At 40.7% G+C, this 22,950-nt stretch overlaps 2 protein-coding genes across 4 annotated transcripts in view; both read right to left on the bottom strand.

The window, feature by feature from the left end:
* The window catches only part of LTN1 (listerin E3 ubiquitin protein ligase 1), an 87,460-nt gene extending 74,177 nt beyond the window's left edge, over positions 1 to 13,283 (bottom strand). Inside the window, exons 1-5 of the mRNA XM_006163268.3 lie at positions 13,064 to 13,283; positions 11,426 to 11,603; positions 11,244 to 11,346; positions 3,698 to 3,901; positions 2,044 to 2,142 (exon numbers count right to left, since the gene is read on the bottom strand). Coding sequence (XP_006163330.2) covers positions 2,044 to 2,142; positions 3,698 to 3,901; positions 11,244 to 11,346; positions 11,426 to 11,603; positions 13,064 to 13,283 — 804 coding nt within the window. The remainder of the gene's footprint in view (positions 1 to 2,043; positions 2,143 to 3,697; positions 3,902 to 11,243; positions 11,347 to 11,425; positions 11,604 to 13,063) is intronic.
* A 7,666-nt stretch (positions 13,284 to 20,949) lies between these two features.
* RWDD2B (RWD domain containing 2B) overlaps positions 20,950 to 22,950 on the bottom strand; it is a 17,303-nt gene continuing 15,302 nt past the window's right edge. For 2 of the 3 annotated variants that reach the window (XM_014582002.2, XM_014582001.2), the window contains 4 exons: positions 22,583 to 22,809; positions 22,430 to 22,497; positions 21,956 to 22,318; positions 20,950 to 21,327 (listed from right to left, as the gene is read on the bottom strand). In XM_014582002.2, the coding sequence (XP_014437488.1) occupies positions 21,093 to 21,327; positions 21,956 to 22,318; positions 22,430 to 22,497; positions 22,583 to 22,789 (873 nt within the window). In that variant the 5' untranslated portion in view covers positions 22,790 to 22,809 and the 3' untranslated portion in view covers positions 20,950 to 21,092. The remainder of the gene's footprint in view (positions 21,328 to 21,955; positions 22,319 to 22,429; positions 22,498 to 22,582; positions 22,810 to 22,950) is intronic. The other variant, XM_006163265.3, reaches the window with a different exon arrangement.

Here is a 22,950-nt window from a genome sequence, read left to right as displayed (position 1 = left end):
ATGCCTATGATAGCTACATTATCCCTTAAACAATAAAACTTGAAAATCAAAATTACTGGGGCCAGTAGTGGCGTAGTGGTTAAAGTGCTGGACTCCACACTCCAAAATATCAAAGAACAGACTTACTAGGAGCTGATGCATGTGGGGAGTTTAACTTGAAGCCAGTAGTTTACTTACCATTCTAAAAATCCTAGAGCCCAGAACAAACATAACATTTACCTATTAATTACATTTAATCTATTCTCTCTGTAGTCTGTAAATAGAACAGAGCTGGACAAAAGCCTATCTGCTTACAGTATGGTTTACTAATATTTTAAGCCCCTGGTTGAGATGTGCTCAGAAAAAAAAAGATTGCTTTCAAAATATTACTAATCAGGGACCAGCAGTGAGCGTAATGGCTATGTCAATGGACTCCCATGTAGTTGACCACGGTTCGAGTCCCGGACCCGGTGGCTTAAACTCACGACGGGCACGTGTGCGTGTGTGCCCAAGATCCTGAGAGGAGAATGGAGGAGAAGGGATTGCGGTGTGGCCATTCCCCCTGGGGGGGGGGGTGATTTCTCGCTTTCTGCCTCTCTGTCTCTCTCTGGCCTTCTGGCAAGCGCACAAGCGCACACACCGTATAGCAAAAACCTCTCAAAAAAAAAAAAAAAAAAAAACCATGAATCATAAAAAATTTGACAGTCCTGGGGCCAGCAGATGGCATATTGGTTGAGGTGCTAGACTCTGACATGGTCGACTGTGGTTCTATTCTCAGACCCAGAGACTTGAAACTCAAGCTGACAATGAGTGCCTGTGTGCCCAAAGTCCTGTCAGGAGAATGGAAGAAAAGGGATTGTGCTGTGACCATTCCCTCTGGGGGATGATTTCTTACTTCCTGTCTCTCTTGTCTCTCCAGCGTGTATACTCTCCCACACTCTTCTATAGCAAAAATCTCTCTCTCAAAAAAAAAAAAAAAAAATGACAGTCCCCATTGCAAGGTTTAAATGTTCCCTTGGGACCAGCAGATAGTGTGATGGTAGTTGCAGGACTCCTACACAGTTGACTGTGGTTCGACTTCCAGATCTGGCAGTTTAAAACTCACAGTGGGTGCATGTGCATGCGTGCCCAAAGTCATGAGAGGAAGATGAAAGAGGAATTGCAGCATGGCTATCCACCCCTCCTCCTGGGGCGGGGGATTTCTCACTTTCTGTCTCTCCGTCTCTGTCTCTCTGGCAAGTGTGTGCTCCCTATAGCAAAAATCTCACTGAAAAGATAAAAATAATAAAAGGATTAAATGTTCCCCAAGCACCTTAGGGATGAAAATGGGTTAACACATGGGGACCAGCAGGTGGCATGATGGTTATGGTGCTGGACACTCCCACATGGCTGACTAGGGTTCGAGTCCTGAATCTGGTGGCTTGCTTTCTCACTTCCTCTCTCTCTCACTCTCAGTGTCTTTATCTGGACTAAATAAATAAATAAATAAATAAAATAATTATAAAAAAAAATAAAAAGGAAAGAAAATGGGTTAACACAGTGTCTTCCTGCCACCTTAGATATTTTATTTGGTAAGGTCTAAAACTCCCAGGTGCTTCAGAATTCTTTCTCCTCCTTTTTTCTTCCGAAGTTAGTTGGTCTTTTCTTGATTTCATCACAAATAGGCGACCTTATATTTTCTAAGTTTTCCCTTCAGACATAAAGATTGTCACAGTTGGCACCAAAACTAAAGACAGAATACACAGCAGACTATAGCAGCTGGATATGACAACAAACAACCCAAGGACCAACAAATGTCTGTTCCAGAATCACCCCAACTACCCAAAAAAGCCCCTTTTTCTTAAGTACTAATAAAAGCTCCTTGTTCCCACCCTCCAGATCGACACAACTCTCCCCATCTGGTCCCTTTGCACTACTGGAAAGAGAATAAATTCTCTCTGAGCTTGTGAATTGTTTCACAGCCTATAACCAAGGTCACCTAACATACTACAGAGGTCACCCTCACACTGATAACATGAACCAAAAATGTAAAACAGAAATAAGCTAGTAAAGTATAATACTTACAAGTGAAATTTTGCAGAATATTCTTGGCCAGTATGGAAGAACTCCTTTTACAATTTCTGTGTCTCTCTCTGTACACATGGTTCCAAATTCCTGCATAGCCTAAAAGTAATTATTAACATCATTAAGATTTATAGTGATAATACAGGGTTTTGATTATATTTATACTGTTTTGGAAACTTATCCATTGTATGTAAAGAAAGAATATATTATTTCTGTTTGTGCCATATGAGACTAATCTGAAAGTTTCTTCGCAAGCTACTGTGTTACAAACTTTTCAGTTCTGGGGCCAGCAAGTGGCACGGTGTGAAGGCACTGGATTCCCACATGGCAGACCAAGGTTCAAGTCCCAGACCAACAGCTTGAGAATCATGCCAGGCATGTGTGCCTACATGCCCAGAATCCTGAGAGAAGAATGGAGGAGAACAGATTGTGGCATGGCCATGCCCCACTAGGGGGTGATTTCTCACTTTCTCTATGACTCTGTCCAAAGAACACATGTACCCTATGGCAAAAACTAAAATAATAAATAAACTAAAAAACTTTTCTTCTTTTCCTTTTTTTTTTTTTTTTTGGCAAGAGATTTTTGCTATAGGGCTGGGCCATATGTGCTCACTAGAGAAACAGAAAGAAAGTGAGAAATCACACCGTGGGGGTGGGGGCAAGGTCATCCTGAAATCTCTGACCCTTTATTCTGCTCTCAAGATTTTGGGCGCACATGCACCCGATGCAAGTTTTAAGCCACCAGGTCTGGAACTCAAACTGCAGTTGACTACATGGGAGTCTAGGGACATAACTATTATGTCATCTGCTGGTCCCTCGTTTCTTTTATGAAAATAAGTAAGTGTGTGGGGCCATCTGGTGGCATGGTGGTTAGGATGACTGGATCCCATATGGCCAACTGCATAGTTCAAGTCCTGGACATGGCAGCTTGGAAATACACCAAGCACGTGTGCATGCCTGCTCAAAATCCTGAGAGAAGAAGGGACTATAGTGTGGCTATCTTCCCTGGGGGGTGCTTTCTCACTTTCCCTCCTCTCCCACCTCACAGCGCACATGCCCTACTACAAATTAAAAGTAAATAAATAAAATGTGTAAAAATAAAAAAAATCATTTAATAATTTTAATATTAAAATTAAATACATAATGGGAAAAACTGTATAGTCGAAAATTCTAAAGTAATTCAAAAAGTTCAGAGCAAAAACTACTTTATGGGGCCAGCAGGTGGTGTGGTGGTTACAACACTGAACTCCCACATGGTCAATCATCTTTTGAGCCCCAGACCTGGCAGCTTGAGAACTGGGTACATATGCACATGCATGGCCAAACTCCCAGGAGGAGACTGGAGAAAGATCTGAGGCATGGCCACCCACCCAGGGAGTGATTTCTCACTTTCTTTCTCAATGTCTTTCTCTGTCTCTCTCTGACAAGCACACATACCCTGCAGAAAAAATTCTTAAAAAAAAAAAAAAAAAAGAAATTAATTTAAGACCCAGAAGATAAATGTTGACTAAGCTTAAGACTATGTTAAGAAAGGTACAATGTAAAAGATCCTATTGCAGATAAATGTTTTATTTTTCTTTACCAAGAATATAACAATATTTTGTTTTAACAAAAATATTTTCCTGATCATTTTTATGAAAAGATGAAAACTTGCTTTTAATTTTGTTGTAACATCTTTCTTGGAAAGTTTTCGCAGCACCATTCGGAAATCAGAATCTACAAGACTGTCTATTTCTTCAGCTCCTTGAATAGCAGGTACATAACCTAGGTCACTGTGAGATGTTCCAAAACCAATAAATCCAGGCACCGTTCCCTGTTCTTTAGCAAGGAGTTCTGCAGCTCGGCCACTGTTGGAAGGCTGATAAAAGCAAGGAGAAAAAAGGTCAGGAAGAATTCAAAATTTAATTTTATAATTCCTTGATAATTAATATGATGAAAATAAACTTTTATTTAACCACTTTTTTTCTAGCCTAAGATTTCATCTATTCTCCAAAGACAGATGTTTTTGTCACTAGAATCTATCAATAATAATCCTAGAAGCTACTTTCTGGTTTCCTAAATATTAGAGCACTATTTTTTTAAACTGTAGATATAACCTATCACTGGCTCATGATATCAGCATAAAGAACTATGACAGAATTTCAAAGAATGAAATAAACTTTAAAAATCAAAATGTATCACTCTTATAAATATCATTTTATGACATTTTGTACTTTCAACTTTCACATAGACACTATGTGTGTATGCTGATAAAAGCAAGGAGAAAAAAGGTCAGGAAGAATTCAAAATTTAATTTTATAATTCCTTGATAATTAATATGATGAAAATAAACTTTTATTTAACCACTTTTTTTCTAGCCTAAGATTTCATCTATTCTCCAAAGACAGATGTTTTTGTCACTAGAATCTATCAATAATAATCCTAGAAGCTACTTTCTGGTTTCCTAAATATTAGAGCACTATTTTTTTAAACTGTAGATATAACCTATCACTGGCTCATGATATCAGCATAAAGAACTATGACAGAATTTCAAAGAATGAAATAAACTTTAAAAATCAAAATGTATCACTCTTATAAATATCATTTTATGACATTTTGTACTTTCAACTTTCACATACTATGTGTGTATACACACACACACACACACCTAAAATGCATACTATATAATGACTAGTTTTATATGCATACTATATAAAATTAATTCATAAATAGATCCTATCTTTTCATTCATCTGATCATTCAATAAGCATTAATTAAAGCAATCACAACAGGTCTAATGATAGCTGCTTTTAGACTGTGAGTTCTTTGAGAGTAGATACACTCATATTCCCACCCAAACCCTAGCTTAACCTCTTTAGGCTAAAATCCCATTATTATGGATATAAAAAACAACACAATGGTCAAGATATAATACATCCTCCTTGGGAGCCAGATGTTAGTACAGCAGTAAACATTCTGCAAGGCATACGTACACGTCAAGTACCAGTTCATGTCCAGAGACCTCCCTGAATCCAATAGGCTGACTGAAGCCAGGGATGGATAGCAGCAAGACCCTCTCACGGGTGCTATATTTCTGACTGTCTCTCTCTCTCTCTCATTCATGTAACAAACAAACAAGTAAAAACACATGCACATTCCCATATGCATACTCACACATTCCTGTATTTTGAACAACAGTCAATGGTTTGACAGACACACGACACAACATTCTTCTCCTAGTACTAAGTTGGGTTGTTATATAGAAAAAACATTTTTTGAAGTACTGAAATCAGCTTATTGTCATCTAAGGGGAAAATGCATCAGTTTGACCACAAGATGATAATTACAGCCCACATAAACCCCTCTATTTCTTATTTCTTTAAAAGGATGTTTGCCTAGGATTATTCAAATATGTGATTCAAATAGTTCATTCCAAACAAAATTGCATGTGGGAAACTCATCTAATAATGAATAAACTGGCCTGCTTTCTAAATGGAACTGAGTGACCAGTAATGAAAATGACTGCCTAAATTATACTTTTGCAAACTATAATACTTAAGACTAATTGCAAAAAAGTTGTCTTATTATTTATTTTTAAGAGTTTTTTTGGGGCGGGCCTCATGGTGTGTGCACTCTCCATGGAGAGACAGACAGAGACAGACGGAAAATGAAATCACTCCCCAAGAGGAATGGCCATGCCACAATCCCTTCTCCTCCATTCTCCTCCAGGGATCTTAGGCACACACACACAAGTACCCAGTGTGATTTTTAAGCCACCAGGTCCAGAATTTGAACCAGTATGGGCTATGTGGGAGTCCAGTGACATAACTGCTATGCTATCTGCTGATCACAAAGTTACCTGTTTTAAAACTTTATTAAAATGACCTAACATTAAACAGCTCACCTTTCTTGATACTGGTACATGAATTTAAAAAATAAGGATATGGGACCAGTAGTTAGTGTAATGGCTATGTCGCTGGACTCCCATGTAGTCGACCGCAGTTTGAGTCCCGAATTCGATGGCTTAAATTCACGCCAGGCACTTGTGCATGTGTGCCCAAGATCTCAAAAGGAAAATGGAGGAGAAGGGATTGCGGTGTGGCCATTCCCCCTGGGGAGTGATTTCTCACTGTCTTTCCGGCAAGCGCATGCGCCCTATAGCAAAAACCTCTAAAGAAAAATAATAAATAAGGATATAAGTTAATTAAAATTCTGAAAACTAAATATGAATACATTAATGTATCAGAATTGTATCTATAATCTCATTTGTGAGCAATTTTATTATGAAACAGAATACATGATTAATTATTGTGGGCCAGCCAGTAGGGTGGTAGTTAAGGCAGTTAAGATTCCCATAGGCCAACTGTGTGGTTTGAGCCCCAGATCTGACAGCTTGAAAAATATGCCAGGAGCAAGCCCAAAATCCTGAGAAGAGTCTGGTGGAGGAAGGGCTGTGGTGTGGCCGTGCCCCCCTGGAGGGTACTTTCTCACTTTTTCTGTATCTCTTCAGTGAGTGTAAGAGTCCTCTAGCACATAAAAATAGTAATAATAATAACTATTATTATTATACTAAAACCTCATGGACTCCAGAATGAATTCCAACTAACCTGAAATACCAGAGCCGAACAACCATAACTGAGAGCAGAAGAAAAAGTATCAGATTTTCCAATGAGAGTAGCAAATTATTTTAAAACCTACTAAATGTATCTTTTACTCAATGTCTACTTTGAATTTAAAATATAATTACTGTTAAAATCTCTGTATGTTACATGTTTATACTCACAGTTCAATAAAAATTAACAATGTTGACTCTACTTGTGGCATTTAATTTTTCTTCTACAGCAACTATTTGTCTAATTCTTTTGTGCCTGACTTCTGGCAGTATCTAACATTGAATACCAAGACTATGGTTTAAAGACTGACCTAAGAAAGATTTATAAGCTCTCTCACCATCCTCCCTCAACTTTTCTCAGTCTTATTTCCTGTCATTCCTTCACTTGCCCCACTTCCCCCTTCTGGCTCCCAATTATGTTGCCATCATTCATGTTCCAGTCCCAAACTGAATTAGAGGTTCCTTGAATATCCTATACCTGTTCACAGTCTGATCTTTGTATAATCTTATCTCCCCACCTAAAAATCCTTCCTTCCTACAAATTCCCTTTTTACACACTCCTACTCATTCCTCAAAACTTTCACGTTTACAACACTTGTCTATCTCAGGTCAACTGCCATTCTTTCTGTTTTCCCATGTTCTTTCTGCTCACACTTGTATAATTCTTTTTTTTTTTTTATTTGGGAGGTTTTTGCTATAGGGCACGTGCACTCGCCAGACAGACAGAGAGAGACAGAGAGACAGAAAGTGAGAAATCACCCCCCCAGGGGGAAGGGCCACGCTGCAATCCCTTCTCCTCCATTCTCCTCTCGGGATCTTGGGCACACACGCACACGCGCCCGGTGTGAGTTTTAAGCCACCAGGACTGGGACACGAACCGCAGTCCACTACGTGGGAGTCCAGCAACATAGCCATCACGCTAACTGCTGGTCCCAATACTTGTATCATAATTCTTCAACAAAGTGTTTGTTTTTCTGTTTGTATCACGGAACTAACAGTTCAATAACAGTGGACATTTCTCTATACCTTTGAATACATAGCATGTAGTATTCAAAATCTTCTGTTGAGGGGCTAGCAGGCAGCACAGTGGTTAAGGCACTGGACTCTCATGTGGCCAACTGAAAGTTCAAGTACCAGACCCGGCGGCTTGAAACTGACATTGGGTGCAGGTGTGCCCAACATCCCAAAAGGAGAATGGAAGAGAAGGGATTGTAGAGTGGCTATCCTCCTTGGGGGTGATTTCTCGCTTTCTGCCTCTCTGTCTCTCTGTCTGGCGAGTGCATACATCCTATAACAACAACAACAAAAACTTCCTGTTGAATAAGTGACTGTTACTCTGATTTCAAATATTAAATCAGCAACTTCCTGGCTAAATTAACTTAGGCAAGTTAATTTCTCTAAACTTCAGTTCTATCACCATTTTTTATTTTTTAATTTCCAGAGGGGACATATAGAAAGAAAGGAGGGAGACGGAGCAAACATGACAATCCATTTTCTTCCACTTCTCCACCCTGTCAGGACTTTGGCAATGCACACACACACATGCCTGCCGTGTTTCTCAAGCCACCAGGACCAGGATTCCAACTGCATGGTCAGCCACTTGGGGTCTGGTTCCTTAACTGTTAAGCATGGGGGCCAGCATTCTATCATCTTTAAAATGAGTAAGAATAACCATCTCATTATTTCAGTTGCCGTCAAGCTTAAACTTAAGTTGTTGTGTGTGTTTTTATGTTTTTTGCCACAGGGCACGTGTGTTTGCTGGAGATAGAGACAGAGACAGAGACAGAGAGAGAGAGAAGGCATCCCCCTGAAGGAGTTGGCCACACTGCAATCCCTTCTCCTCCACATGTACACGCCAGCATGATTTTCAAGCCACCGGGGGTCAAGGATTTGAACCAAGGTCGATCATGTGGGAGTCCAGTACCTTAACCACAATACTATCTGCTGGCCCCAAATGAACACTTTTAAGCCCCCATAGTAATCATTGACTCTAGCAAGGATTATCAAAGGGTGCTAAAATCACTGAGTGAAAGTCTGTGGACAAACAGGATATTTATTATTAAGCTTTGCGCTGTCACTGTACCAGTTATTAACCAATAGAAAAAGGTGGCTTTATAACGGACACTTTAACCAAGTGAATAAACAAACATCTTTAATAATGGGACAGAGGTATCATATACCCCTGGTGTCATGCACAAAGACCCAACATTTATGAAACATTCCTACCCAAACTGCAGGACCAAAATCTAATCATAAGGAACAATTAGACAAATCTAAATTAAGCAAAGCCATTGGTCCAGAATCTTGCAAACTCTCTATGTCATAAAAGATACTCCCCTACCCTGCGAAAAAAAAAAAAGCCAAGCAAGCCCTGGGAAACTGTCTAGACCAAAGGAGCTGAAATGATAATCAAATGGAATGAGTGATCCTTGACTTAATCTCAGTTTTTTAAATGTATATCTTCAGAAAAAAGTTATAGAAAACATTATTAAGATGACTAAAGAAATCTAAGTATATAAGACTATGTTATAGTATCATGCCCAAATTAAGTTTCTGCATATATAACTGCCCATGGTTACAGAGAAAAATGGCATTTTTGTGAATATATATGTTGATGTATTTGGGAGTTAACTCTCATACACCGTAGTTCAAAAAAAAGCAAGTCCCCTATTATCCACACGGCATATGTTCCACAACCTCCAGAGCATCCTAGAAAGTGTAGATAGACAGGGACCAGCAGTTAGAGTATTGGCTATGCTGGTGGACTCCCACGTAGTAGACCATGGTTCGAGTCTTGGTCCTGGTGGCTTAAATTCATGCTGGGCATATAGTGCGTGTGTGCCCAAGATCCCAAGAGGAAAATGGAGGAGACAGGATTACAGCATGGTCATCCCCCCTGGGGGGGTGGTGATTTCTCGCTTTCTGTCTCTCTGTCTCTCTCTGTCTTTCTGGCGAGTGCACACACCCCATAGCAAAAATCTCTCCAAAAATTAAAAAAAAGAAACTGTGGATTGTGCCAAACCCTATATATACCATGTTTTTCCAATCTGATAATGAAGATGCGTAGTCCATTACTAAAGAGTATATTCATGGGAAAAAGAGATGATTCATGTTCCAGGCTGGAAGGAGCAGGGCCATGTGATATTTCACTACTTAGCACAGTATATAATTTAAAACTTATAATTTGTTTATTTCTGGAATTTTACATTTAATATTTTCTGAACATGGTTAACCACAGGTAACAAACTTAAGAAAATGAAGCCATGGAAAAGGAGAGACTACTATACATAAATTAAGAAAGAAAAAGCAAATGTGACCAAATGTTAACAATTGGAAAAAAAAATTGTTAAAAAAACTAGATAAAAAATATATATAGGTGTTACTCTAATAGTCTTTCAACTTCTCATACTAAAAAACTTTCAGAAATAAAACACTGAAAGAAGTTAATTATAAAGTAAAATTTAATGAGAATGCAAGTGCTTAATACAGTTCTTATCTCTTATTAAGTTCCTATAATACTTGATATTGTTATTACTTTCTAGATTGACGACCTAAGAAAATATGTTAGTGAAATCACTAACTGGATCAGAAACAAGTAAAAAAAAAAAGTATGCCCATAAATTTGGCCTATGTTAAAACAAACTTAGTGCCATGAAAAATACCATTATAATATCCCTGATCATGTCGGTTTAAATGAATCCACTTTAGAATCTTTCTTAAACAGCATTTAGTGAGCTTCTTCTATATGCCAGTCCCTGTATCAAGGATAACAGAAGCTGATTTAAAAAACAAAAACAAAAACAAAACACCTGCTTTCGAAGTACTTACATAACACCTGCTTTCGAAGTACTTACATTCTAGTGAAACTAAAGAGTAAGTTACATAGCATGTTGAAGTCATAAATGCAATGGAGTAAAACACATAGAAGGCGGAAATAACAGGGAGTCGGGAGGATTACAATTGAAAACAAGGGATCAAGAGAGACCTCACTGAGGTAGAGGTCTAGAGCAGTATCTGGAGCCACCAAGAAAAGGGTGTCAGGAACATTCCAGGCAAGAACAAGGCACGATGAACAGGTCACTGTGGTTGGATGGAGTGAGTGACAAGAAAACTGAAATGGGTCTGGAGATAGACAGACAGCCTGACCATAAACCGTGTATACCAGGTAAGGTCTTTGGCCTTACACCCGGGATGTGGGCAGTCACTGCAGGTATCTGAGCAGACATGATCTGAGCTGTCTTGCACACCAGGCTCACTTTAACTTCGTCTCACCCAACTGGCCTAGTTCTCAGCGCCGCCCCTAACCCTACGCTATCTGGGCAAGGTAACATTCCACTTGGATATGCCACTGAACCACTGCCTAAAATTATGGATGTGCGATCAGGCGAGGACAACTGTAGCATGGAACAACTTCTTTCTTACAATTTCCCAATGCGTTCAGAGATAACTCATTACGCCCGTCGGGGCCGCATACACGAGAGGTCACACTCGACATGCAAATACACGCCTCCCCACAGCCGCGCTCCGCACACGCTCCCGGCCACGTTCGAAGAGAAGCCAGCAGCCGCGAGGCGAGGACTGCTCGTCTGCCAGGCCGTCTCATACTCACCCGCAGGTTCCCCTTGGTGCGCTGCCTTTTTTTTCCCCCCGTGGTGGGGGGACCCAGCCGCCCTCTCCGCAAGCAACCCCAGGTTGACACCGTCGGGCCACAACTTCCGGTCCCTCACGCCGGAAGAGGGTTACTGTAATAACTTCCCCTGGCCCTCCTTTTCCGCCACCCACCCCGCCCACCTGCAGCCCCACTTCCGTTCCCGCCTCCCCTTGGGCCCCTGACCATCCCCCGCCGTTGACGTCATAATTAAAGTCACGCCTGTTTGAGTGACGCCACTTTGGGCCAATAAGAAGTCAAGCATTAAACTCGTGAGGCCAACTCCTGTCTGCTGCCCTTTTGAAAGTGGGTTGTTCCCGGCTTGGCGGATAGAAAATTGGTATTAGTGGAAAGATGGGCAGTTTCTCTTAAGGGTAGCAATGGAACGATATGGTAGTGGCCGTGGGAAGTTAGGTAAATATTAGACTTTTAAAGTCACGTAATCGTCAGCATCCCTTGGACATTTGTTAAAAGGACTCTCAGGCCTGTCTTTATACTAGTGAATCAGAGTCTGATTTTTACGGTATTCCCAGTTTTTGTTAAAATTTGAGTAGTGCGCCAGGCAGTATTTTCTCTCAATTCTCCCTCTCTTTTTCCTCCTGTATCGACACTTGGCAAATCAGTTTTTAGAAACGAAGGACCAGCAGTTAGCGTAATGGCTATGTTGCTGGACTCCCACGTAGGCGACTGCGGTTCGCGTCCTGGACCCGGTGGCTTAAAACTCACGCCGGGTGCGTGTGCGTGCGTGCCCAAGATCCCAAGAGGAGAATGGAGGAGAAGGGATTGCGGCGTGACCATCCCCCCTGGGGGGTGATTTCTGGCTTTCTGTCTCTCTGTCTCTCTGGCGAGCGCACGTGCCCTATAGCAAAAACCTCTCCAAAAAAAAGAAAGAAAGAAAGGTAACGTGGCAGTTTATTAAAAGGTACAGATCCTTAATTTAGTAATCTGCTTGAGTGATTGTTTCTTAGACTCCTTCTGAAAGAACAATTATATGTGTGCTGGTTATTCTCTCATGTCCACATCTTTTTATACTCAACTCCATGGTACTGGGCCTCTACAAACTGTTTCTTTTATTGAGCCTGCTTCCTATTGGGTTCCATGAAGGAGAATGGGTGGAACTATAGTATTAATTGATGGAGGCTGGAAGTCAAGAGGAAGGAAAAGGGACTTGTTCCCTTCTGTTAGCATCGACCCAGAAGCAGCATTTCACCTTAACAGCGATTGCTTTACCAGTGGTTGGTTTGGGTCTACATCTTTTCCCCAGCAATCACAGAAGCAGCGTTACTGCACTCCTCAGGAGGACTAGTGACGCAGGGACGATAGTGTAGGGGTGATCGGGTCGCAGCGGGCCATGGGTTCTTGTCTCTCACTCGTGAAGAATTAGAGCATGGACACAGAGAGGGGATAGCGAGTGGAGATCTTATCGAAGGAAAGGGAAGGAGGATTGGGGGGGAGGCAATGGGCTACCAAAGAAGCGAGGGGTTTTTATCTGGTTCAGAGGGGCTTCATTCTGGCTTCTGTTTTTTATTTAGGCTTATTTAGTCTCTGAGAAGCTGACTTTATGTGAGAAGGAAGGAGCAGTTTGCAGAAAGATTATCTTATTTTTTAAATTTTATTTATGTTTACTTAACAAAAAGCTTATTATGAAAATGTACGTGACCTGATTTTTACATCATGGTAAAAATGGGCCTGTTGACAAGGGGACATGGGTTTTTCTGTTGAACAGCCATTATTTATACTCGTTCCAAGGCTTCTAACGTTGTACTATTTCCTCGTATTACCACCATTCCAATATTGTTGTTGCCCACTAGTTGCCATCTTCACACATTCATCTATCACAAGATTCATAAATGGATCAAATCCCCGCAATATTCCTTGGACATGTCTGAGACCATTTAATTTTAATGGCAACTTCTTGTCCATAAATTTTTTCAATTCAGGAGGGTGAGCCTCTTCACGTTCCCGCGGCAGGCCCGGCGCGGCAGGCCCGGCGCTTTGCATCTGACCAAGACCAGCTATCTTATTGACGAGAAATGCCAGCTAATTAACAAGCTTAGTGCTTGCAGCTAGTGAGTCCTACATTGGGAGTGCCATTGTAAAATGGGGGAAATGAGTGGTATTATGTAAATTCCTAGGTTCTTTAGGTCCAAGTCTCTAAGATTAGAGACCTGATATGAGTCACAGAATGAAGAACCAGAAACACATGTGAAATAGGAAAAGTTTTAATAGAAAAGTAAAAAGATCTGTAATTAAAAAGAAATACACCCTTATTATGCTGGAAAGGCATGCCACAGAAGGACAAGTGCATTGCATGTAGGTCTAGGTGTTACTTTTAGTTTCTAAGAATTGGTAATGAATATATAGCAGGGGAAGGTCTGTCACAGTATCTGCCTTCTTTGAAATCTATTGGCTTTTTCCTGTACTTGCATATCTCTCAGGTGAGGAATTCCATTATCCAATCAAGTATGTCCAGTGTGGTCTTTGAAGGTCTGAGCATTCATATCTGGATAAGCTTCCCAATTAGTTTATTGCCACAATGGGAATCAGGATGTTAACTTAACATCCTATCCCAGTGGTGAATTTCTGTGTATATATTTCGGATGGCAGAAGGGAGGATAACAATGTTCCCAGAGCCAGAAGCTGAGAGAAAGGAAGGACTTCTCCACGTGGGTCTGATTCTAACTCCTGTAAGTTGGGATTGAGGTAGTATGTCCTTCTGCTATAACCTTAGGGTTGGTCACTCATTTCTAGCTAACTGCCTACTACAATATCAACACTGGTCTTTTTTTTTTCTTTTTGAGAGATTTTTTGCTATAGGGCCCGTGCGCCTGCCAGACAGAGACAGAGAGACAGAAAGCAGGAAATCACCCGCCAGGGGGGATGGCCATGCCGCAATCCCTTCTCCTCCATTCTCCTGTCGGGATTTTGGGCACGCACGCACACGCGCCTGGCGTGAGTTTTAAGCCACTGGGTCCGGGACGCGAACCGCGGTCGACCACGTGGGAGTCCAGTGACGTAGCCATTACGCTAACTGCTGGCCCCTCAACACTGGTCTTGAAATCTGCTTATTTGATGTGTGTGTGTGTGTGGGGGGGGGGTCTCTTTATCCTGCAGATGCAAGAGTAAACTATTACTCGAGGTCTTTTGCTTTTTTGTTTAGCTGTCATCTCAAGCAAGCTGTAAGCAGCCCTGGTTGTAAACAGTTCTGTGCAAGCAAGCAGTGAGAGCTAATACTTGATTTCCAATGAAACAGTGGATTCTGATTAAAGGCTTGACCAAAATAACTCCATCTTATAAGCTGACTCTATCTTAATGTGTGTATCCATTTCCTGTCATAGTGACCCTTCCTTGGAGATCCTGCCCTATTTACCTACTCGCTATGTCAAACTCCTATCTCACTAGCAAGCAGCCAGGCACTTCTCCTCAGAGCCTAGTTCCTTGGACTCTAAGATAACTGTGGTGGGGCCAGCAGGTGTCTGGTGGTTGGGGCACTCGACTCTTTCTGTCTCTCCGGTGAGTGTGTGTGCCCTATACCAAATTTAACAATAAAGATAATAAATAATTTTTTAAAAAATTTTAAAACCTAGCTAATGGTGCCCACTCCTCAGATGCTTTAGACCCATACACCAAGGGATTCTTTCTTTGAGCTTGAGAGGACCAGCAACAGCTGGCCATCACTCTCTCTTCCTAGACCTAAACTGAGCTTCTCAGGACCCTACAAGCTTCAAGCTTCTAAGTTCTGTTTGACCCAACCTCTTCTTCCCATACTTCTTTACCTGGCTCTAGGGGCAGTGATTCTTTTCTTTCTTCTTCTTCTTCTTTTTTTTTTTTTTTAAGATTTGCTATAGGGTGTGTGCGCTCACTAGAGAAACAGAGAGACAAAAAGGAAGAAATCACCTCCCAGGGGGAATGGCCCTGCCACATACCCTTCCCCTCCTCTCAAGACCTTGGGCATGCACACATGCACACACACACACACACACACACACACACACACACACACCCCTAGCATGAGTTTTAAGCTATCAGGTTTGAGTCTCAAACTGCAGTCAACCACATGCAAGTCCAGTGATGTAAGCCTATGCCATCTGCTGGTCCCTGTCTTTTTACTTTTATAATTCTTTTTACCAATTTTCTATGATAAATTCTTTCTCTTTAAATAACTATTATGACTTCTGTTTTGCTAACTGGACCCTGATTAAAATATGCACACAAAGAGAGCTTGTAGGATGTTCACTAAAATAGTATCCTAGGAAGATAATTGTAAACAACCTAATATGTATTCATTTGAGAATGACTAAATAGTATTCTGTAGGCTGTAAGACAGCAATTAAGAACCATTCTAGGGGACCAGCAGGTGATGTGGTGGTTAAGGCACTGGACATTCCCACATGGCCAACCATGGTTCAAGTCCTGGACCTGGTGGCTTGCTTTCTCACTTTCTCTTTCTGTGTCTCTCTGGTCAAAATAAAATAAGTAAATGAATAAATAAAATTTAAAATAATTTTTAAAAAACAACAATTTTATTTGATGCAGCATATGATGTGGTGGATAAGGTGCTGGCAGACCATGGTTTGAGTTCTGAAACTGGCAGCTTGAAAATCACACCAGGCATATGTGCATGCGTGCCCAGAGTCCCAAGAGAATGGAGGAGAAGGGACTGTAACATGGTCATCCCCCCTGGGAGGTGATTTCTCATATTCTTTTTTCTGTCTCTCTCCAGCAAGTGCACACACCCTACAACAAAAGCCTAAAGAAAAAAAAATCACATTTTTCTGTATATACACATAAATTCTGAGATAAATTATTTTTTAAAAGAATTATTTAATTTTGTTATTATATTTTTAATTTGCTATAGAGCATGTGTGCTCATCATAAAGAGCAGAGTGGGTGGGAGGAGAAGTGAGAAAGCAAGCTAGCCAGCTCTGGGACTTGAACTGCAATCAGCCACGTGGGAGTACAGAACCTTAACCACCACACCACCAGCTGGCCCTCTGAGATGTATTCTTAAATAAAACCAAATTGCAGGAGGTTGGACAGTGGCATGGCAGTAATGGAAAACTCTACCAGTCTGACCCATATAAGGAGCTTCTGGTTTGCATCCAGAGACTTCACCACGTACTCCAGGCACACCCATTCTCATGATCCAGGACTGGCTGAGACTAGAGTCAAGATCATGGAGTCAAGACCCTGTTGAGAATGCTGTATCTCCTCCATTCTCTTCTTGGGATTTTAAGCATGCAAGCACACAAACCCAGCAAGTTTTTCAAGTCACAGGGTCCAGGACTTGACTGCATAGTAAGCCATGTGGGATCCAGCCACCTTAACCACCACATCAGCTATCTGTCCCTCTTTTCAAGTTTTCCTATAACACCATTTTTTAGAACTGGTTTGGGCACTTTACTCAGAAGTGGGATTTCTGGATCAAATGGTAGTTCTATTTGTAGATCTTTGAGGAACCTCCATATTGTTTTCCACAGCAGCTGAACCAATTTACATTCCCACCAACAGTGAAAGAGCGTTCCCCTTTCACCAAAGCCCTGCCAACACTTACTATTTTTTGTAGTTTTAATCCTTACCATTCTGACAGGGGTTAGGTGGTATCTCATAGTGGTTTTAATCTGCACTGCTTTATGATGAGGTACATTGAGCATTTCCTCATTTTATTTTATTTTTTTTGGCTGTTTGTATGTCTTCCTTAGATTTTGTTCAGCTCATTTTCCCATCTTTTAATTCGGTTAATCTTTTTTTTTTTTTCTCAAGTAAGCTGCTTGAGTTCCCTGTGTATTCTCGTTAACAATCCCTTATCTGAGGCATAGTTTACAAAAATATTCTCCCATTTTGAGGGTTGTTGATTCACACTAATTACTGTGTCCTTTGCTGTGCAGAAGCATCTTAATTTGATATAGTCTCATTTGTCTATTTTAGGTATTATTGCAGATGCTTTGGGAGTCCTATTTTAAAAGTGTTTGCCTACCCCAATGTTTTCCAGAGTTTGCCCATTTTCTACCATTAGTGTTATAGTTTGAGGTCTTAGATTCATATTCTTGATCCATTTTGAGTTGGTTTTTGATAATGGTGAAAGATGGGGATCCAGTTTCATCTTTCTGCAATACCCAGGTTTTCCAACACCATTTGCTAAAGAGATTTTCCTTTTCCCACTGGATCAACTAGTATCCTTTGTCAAAAATAGGTTGGCTGTAAGTTTTGGAGTTTATTTCTGGGGTCTCTATTCTATTCTATTGTTCCCCCTGTCTGGTTTTTGTTTTTGTTTTTGTTTTGTTTGCCCAATATCATGCTGTTTTGATTATCACATCTTTATAGTATATTTTGGGGTCAGGGAGTGGAGACAGGCCCACTCCACTCTTCTTGTGCAGGATTAGGCACTGTGTTTTAAATACCATTCTGATTCTCATTTGTGTTTAACCACCTTTATTTTAAAGATTTATCCATGGGACCAGCATATGGCATACTGGTTAAGGTGCTAGACTCCCACATAGCTGACTGCAGTTTGAATCATGGACCTGGTGGCTTGAAACTCATGTTGGGTACCTGTGTATGCAAGCCCAAAATCCCAAAAGGAGAATGGAGGAGAAGGGATTGATTGTGGCATGGCCATCCAATCTCTGGGGGGAGGGGAGATTCTTAATTTCTTTCTCTGTCTATCTTGGGTGAGCACATGCACCCAATAGCAAAAATCTCTTAAAAAATATGATCCACATTGTCTTGTTTTATTCCAAGTTATACATTATATTATATAATATATACTCTACTTAATGATTCATTTAAAATGGAGACGTAGGCTAACTCCAACGTTTTACAAAGATGAACAATTCATCCTGTCTCATCCCAGCTCCACTCCCTAAACCAACTAATTCTTCAAGCAATTCCCTCAACACCAACATGAGTGCTATTAATTAATCATTAATAAATGGTTTTGGAGATGACTTATGAAAGTCCTTAAAAACCAGGTCATGTATTAATTTGACTGTAGACCAATTTTCTAAAAACAAGTTTACAGAAACCCATTTCTACAGCCAAAAAGGTTGTGAAAACAGTTTGTCAAAAATGAATTTTTTGGGGCCAGTCTTATAGTGTGGTGGCTAAGTGCTGAGCACTGAAAGTTGGAGCCAACATGGCCAACTATGGTTTGAATTCCAGCCCCAGAAGCTTGAAAAAAGCACACCAGGCACATGTGCATGCCCCAAATCCTAATAGGATGGAGAAACAGAGGAAAAGGGATGGCAGTGTGACCACATCCCATTAGCAGGTGCTTTCTCTCTCTTTCTGGCAAGGTTATGTACCCTCTGGCAATAAAACAAAACAAAATAAAAATGAATTATCTAAAATGCCAATTTGACAAGTTGTTGAGGCCTGTTAAAAAGTTCAAGCATGGGACCAGCAGACAGCATGATTGTTATGTTGCTGGATTCCCACGTGGCCAACCACAGTTCAAGTCTGGGACCAGTGGTTTAAAACTCACGCCAGGCACTTGTGTGTGTGTGACCAAAATACCAAGGAGAGTGGAGGACAAGGGACTGTGGAATGGCCATCCCCCCTGGGAGTGATTTCTTACTTTCTGTCTCCCTGTCTCTCCAGTGGGCACACTTGTCCTACAGCAAAAATCTCTCTCAAAAATAAATAAATAAATAAATAAAATTAAAAAGTTCAAGCTTAGCAGCCATTAGGGTGGCATAGAGGTTAAGGCACCAGGTCCCACATAGCAGACTGTACAATACAAGTCCTGGACCCAGTGGCTTGAAAAATCACACAGGGCACGTGTGTATGTGCCCCAAATCCCATAGAATGGAAGAGAAGGGATTGTGATGTGGCCATCCCCCTCGGGGAGTGATCTCTCACCTTTCCTCTCTCTTTCTCTCTGGTAAGCATAAGCACCCTATAGCAAAAACTGGGGAAAAAAAAAAAAAAGTTCAAGCTTGGGCTAGCTCAGTAGCATAGCAGTAATGCTCAAGTAATGTTGGATCCATATATAAGATTGTGGGTTTGGCTTTTCAGTTAACTGTACACACTGGACATGTACCCTCGATCCTGGCTGGCTGAGAGGATTTGAGGGAGGTGCAAGGCAGGATAGTGGGATGAGACCCCATCATGGGTACTTATCTAAGAAAAAAAAAATTTTTTTTAAAGTGTTAAGTTCAAGCTCTCCATTCTTTCCTCAGCCTTCTGTAAGGTAAGCCCAGGAGCAGAGGCAGGGTATAAGTACACAAAAATAGAGAACTGCAAACTCCATTTAAGCGAAACACCGCCTGTTTGTATTTTAAATGACTAGGGTAGATGCAAAACTAAACCTGTGAGAAAACATATTTGACAAACTAGCTACTGAATGCCAGTAACAGGCACAAAAATTTAAACAGTTACTTTTATTTCATATGAGAAGACATCTAGAGATAGGTAGCGGATAGTATTGGCTCAGCTGCTCAACTGGGAACTGGCATCTGTGTGATTCTCTTGGTCCTTTCTTCTCTCATGGTTAAAAGGCTTACTCCAGCTCCAGCCATCATTTTAGTGTTAGTGAGAGAAAGAAGTAGCAGAGGTGGCCCTACTTGCAATTACCACTTTAATCGAGAAGCAGAAATTTCTACAGAAATACTGATGCCCGGGGCCTGATGGTAGCATGGCAGTAAAGCTCTGTGAGGCTGGCCAACATGCAAAGATTCTGGGATCCTATTCAGAGACTTCCCCATGTATTCTGGACATAAGTGCACCTACGAGTCAAGGCTGGCTAAAGCTGAGGGTGGATCATATCAAGACCCTGTTGGGGGATGCTGTCTTTTCCATCTCACTTCCTCATGAAATAAGGTTATTTAAATTGTAAAAAAGAAAGGTAACGAAAAAGAAGAGGAAGAAAGAAAAGAAAAAAGAAAAAAATAACAATGCCAAATCTGTGTCCAGCGACCACATACAGCTGCACAGGCTGGAAGGGTGACTATGTAGCCTTTCCAGGTTCTTTAGTGGAGACATGTGAGAACAGGGTTAGAACTGGCTGGCAAATTAGACAACTACGACTTTTCACTTATAATTAATTTTTTTTTCAAAACCGGTAGTTTATATGTCAATAAATTTCAATAATTTTAAGACTGTAATTTGAAACTCATTTCTGCTTTCAATCATGACATATTGTTAAGATGCACTTCAACTATGCTTTTTCTTCCATTTTTCCCCTTAGCTTTCTACAATGAAAATAAAATAAAAAATTTCTTTTTTCAATTTTCCAGAGGGAATGTGAACCTGTTGCAGAGAGAAAGACAAGGAACATGAGAAAGCATCTCCCATGGTCACGGTGACACCACAATCCCTTCTCGTCCATCTTCCCTTCTCTCAGGATTTGGGGCATGCACGTACATGAGCCCAGTGTATTTCTCAAGCTACTGGGTCCAGGATTCAAACTGTATAGGTGGCCATGTGGGATTCAGCCAACTTAACCAGTAGGACACTGGTTCAAAATTACTTAACTTTTTATTTTGGAGAGGTTTTTGCTATAGGGCGTGTGCACTTGCCAGGAAGACAGAGAGAGTTAGAGAGGCAGAAAGCGAGAAATCACCCCCCACCCCCCGGGGTGTGTGGCCACGCTGCAATCCCTTCTCCTCCACTCTCCTCTAGGAATCTTGGGCACACGTGCATATGCGCCCGGCATGAGTTTAAGCCACCGGGTCCAGTAAATGAACTGTGGTTGACTACATGGGAGTCCAGTGACAGCCATTACGCCAACTGCTGATCCTCAAAATTACTTAACTTTTAAGAAAGAATGGGACAAAAATTAAAAGGCTAACAGTGACAAAGTACTTCTCTTCATTGTCCTTCCACACCAAAGAGCATCTGGAAAACATTCCCACATCCTTTGGCATTTAAGAACTGATAGAGTTCACCGAAGTCCATGTGGTTCCCTCTGGCTCCATTAACGCTGAACACTTTTTCTTCAAAAGTGGAAAACTTTTTTAGTTTTTCCATTTCATCACCTGTACTATCAAAAGTAACATCTTCTCGATGGCGAATTAAAATTCTCTTCCAGTTTAATTTTCTGAGTCTGAAAAGAAAGTTTGAAAGTAGAAATTTTCAAAATGTGTTGTGTATCCTAAAGTACTGAAAATACAAGTTATATAACTTATTTATCAGTGTATTGTTCCTAGACGAAAAGAAGACTACTTTTAACTCACAGAAATTTATTTTAATTATATACGATTCTAGACATAATCTTGTTCTCAAACTCACTATTGCCACTATTATTACTGCCTCATGCCAGTATTTTAGAAATGTAGAAATTATCAAGTCTTAAATTACTGAAGGAACTTCTCAGAGGCTCATTTAGGGTGTCTGTAGACAAATGAGAAGACCAGTAGAAAATCTGTTTCTAGTGCGTCGTCGTTTCACAGAGTGTGGTTTACAGCGTTACTAAGATAAGGGAAGTCTCATATCCATGGAAATGGATGAGATCACAGACAGAGTCCTGGGTAGGGGCTCTGTGCATTCAGTGTGCAGTTACGGAAATGTCTCTGATGTCCACTCAGTCAGGTGAGGGGGGCAGTGCTCACCAATCGTGATTTATTGAACCCTTAGGAAGATCCAACCCCTCGGATGGACTTATTTCCACATCTCTAATTTCTTGTTTAGTATTTAAATCATTGACATGATATAGAAAACATGAGAAAGCAAACCTTGACCAGAATTCTTCACAGGCACTTTGTGGACCTTCCACACAAACAACACCAGGTTTCCCAGGCATGCTGAACCCAGACAGAGAAAGCTCCTTCGTCCATTCTAGAATATTCTTTCTTTTGCATTTGTTGTAGATGTGGTGGCTATAGATCCAGAGTCTAGTGAAAATAAGATCGACTGACTGTACTGTACTTCCTGTGGGAGGGGAACATGGGACATCTCTGCTGATGTAACCAGAGGCATGTTCTCTAACCCATTCTGTGGCATTCAGTATACAGACATCCCCACAGCAATTCTTTTGCAGGTATGTAGTCAGATCTGTGTTCAGCTGAGTCTGCTGGGATCTACTTAACAATACTGATCTGATGGAAAAGGTATGGGGAAAAATGAATTACTTTGGGACAGAAAACAAATGCAAAATTGGTTTTATTCTTAATTTTGACTTCTAAAGTTGGCCAGTTTCTGTAACATACCTGACAGTAATTTCAGGCAGGACTTCAGGATATTGAAAGGGAAGGATACAGGCCAGAGAAAACATCACCTGATATGAAAGAAGAAAAGAATGCTCTAAACTCTGTTTTAAATCTTGATACATTTCAATTCTTCCAAAAACAAAATTGAATTACCATTGCTTCCTGAGATACATCCAGGTGCATATTGATAGTAAAGTAAACTTTCGAAGATCGGCCCTCCATTGTCTTCTTCTCAACACAATCTTTCAGTTCTGCTAAAGCCAACTGGTCATTCACTATTAGCTCATTTTCACCAGGGAACATGCTGGCTAGCAGATCTAACTCAGAGAGCTGGGCCTCCGCCTGCTCTATCTCAATCATTTTTGGACATCAGTAAGTTTCTAAAATAGTAAGAATAAGACAATTTACATACAGAAGCTTCAGATAGTTTAGGAGATCAAGATAGGTATTTATCAAAAAATATTTGATTTTTTTCATAAAATGTGAAATGTAATTGGAGTCACTTTCCCCATTATTCTACT

The sequence above is a fragment of the Tupaia chinensis genome, unplaced genomic scaffold (genome assembly GCF_000334495.1).
Source record: "Tupaia chinensis unplaced genomic scaffold, TupChi_1.0 Scaffold141724_1, whole genome shotgun sequence".
Classification (NCBI taxonomy): domain Eukaryota; kingdom Metazoa; phylum Chordata; class Mammalia; order Scandentia; family Tupaiidae; genus Tupaia; species Tupaia belangeri.
This window is presented reverse-complemented; position numbering and strand designations above follow the sequence as displayed.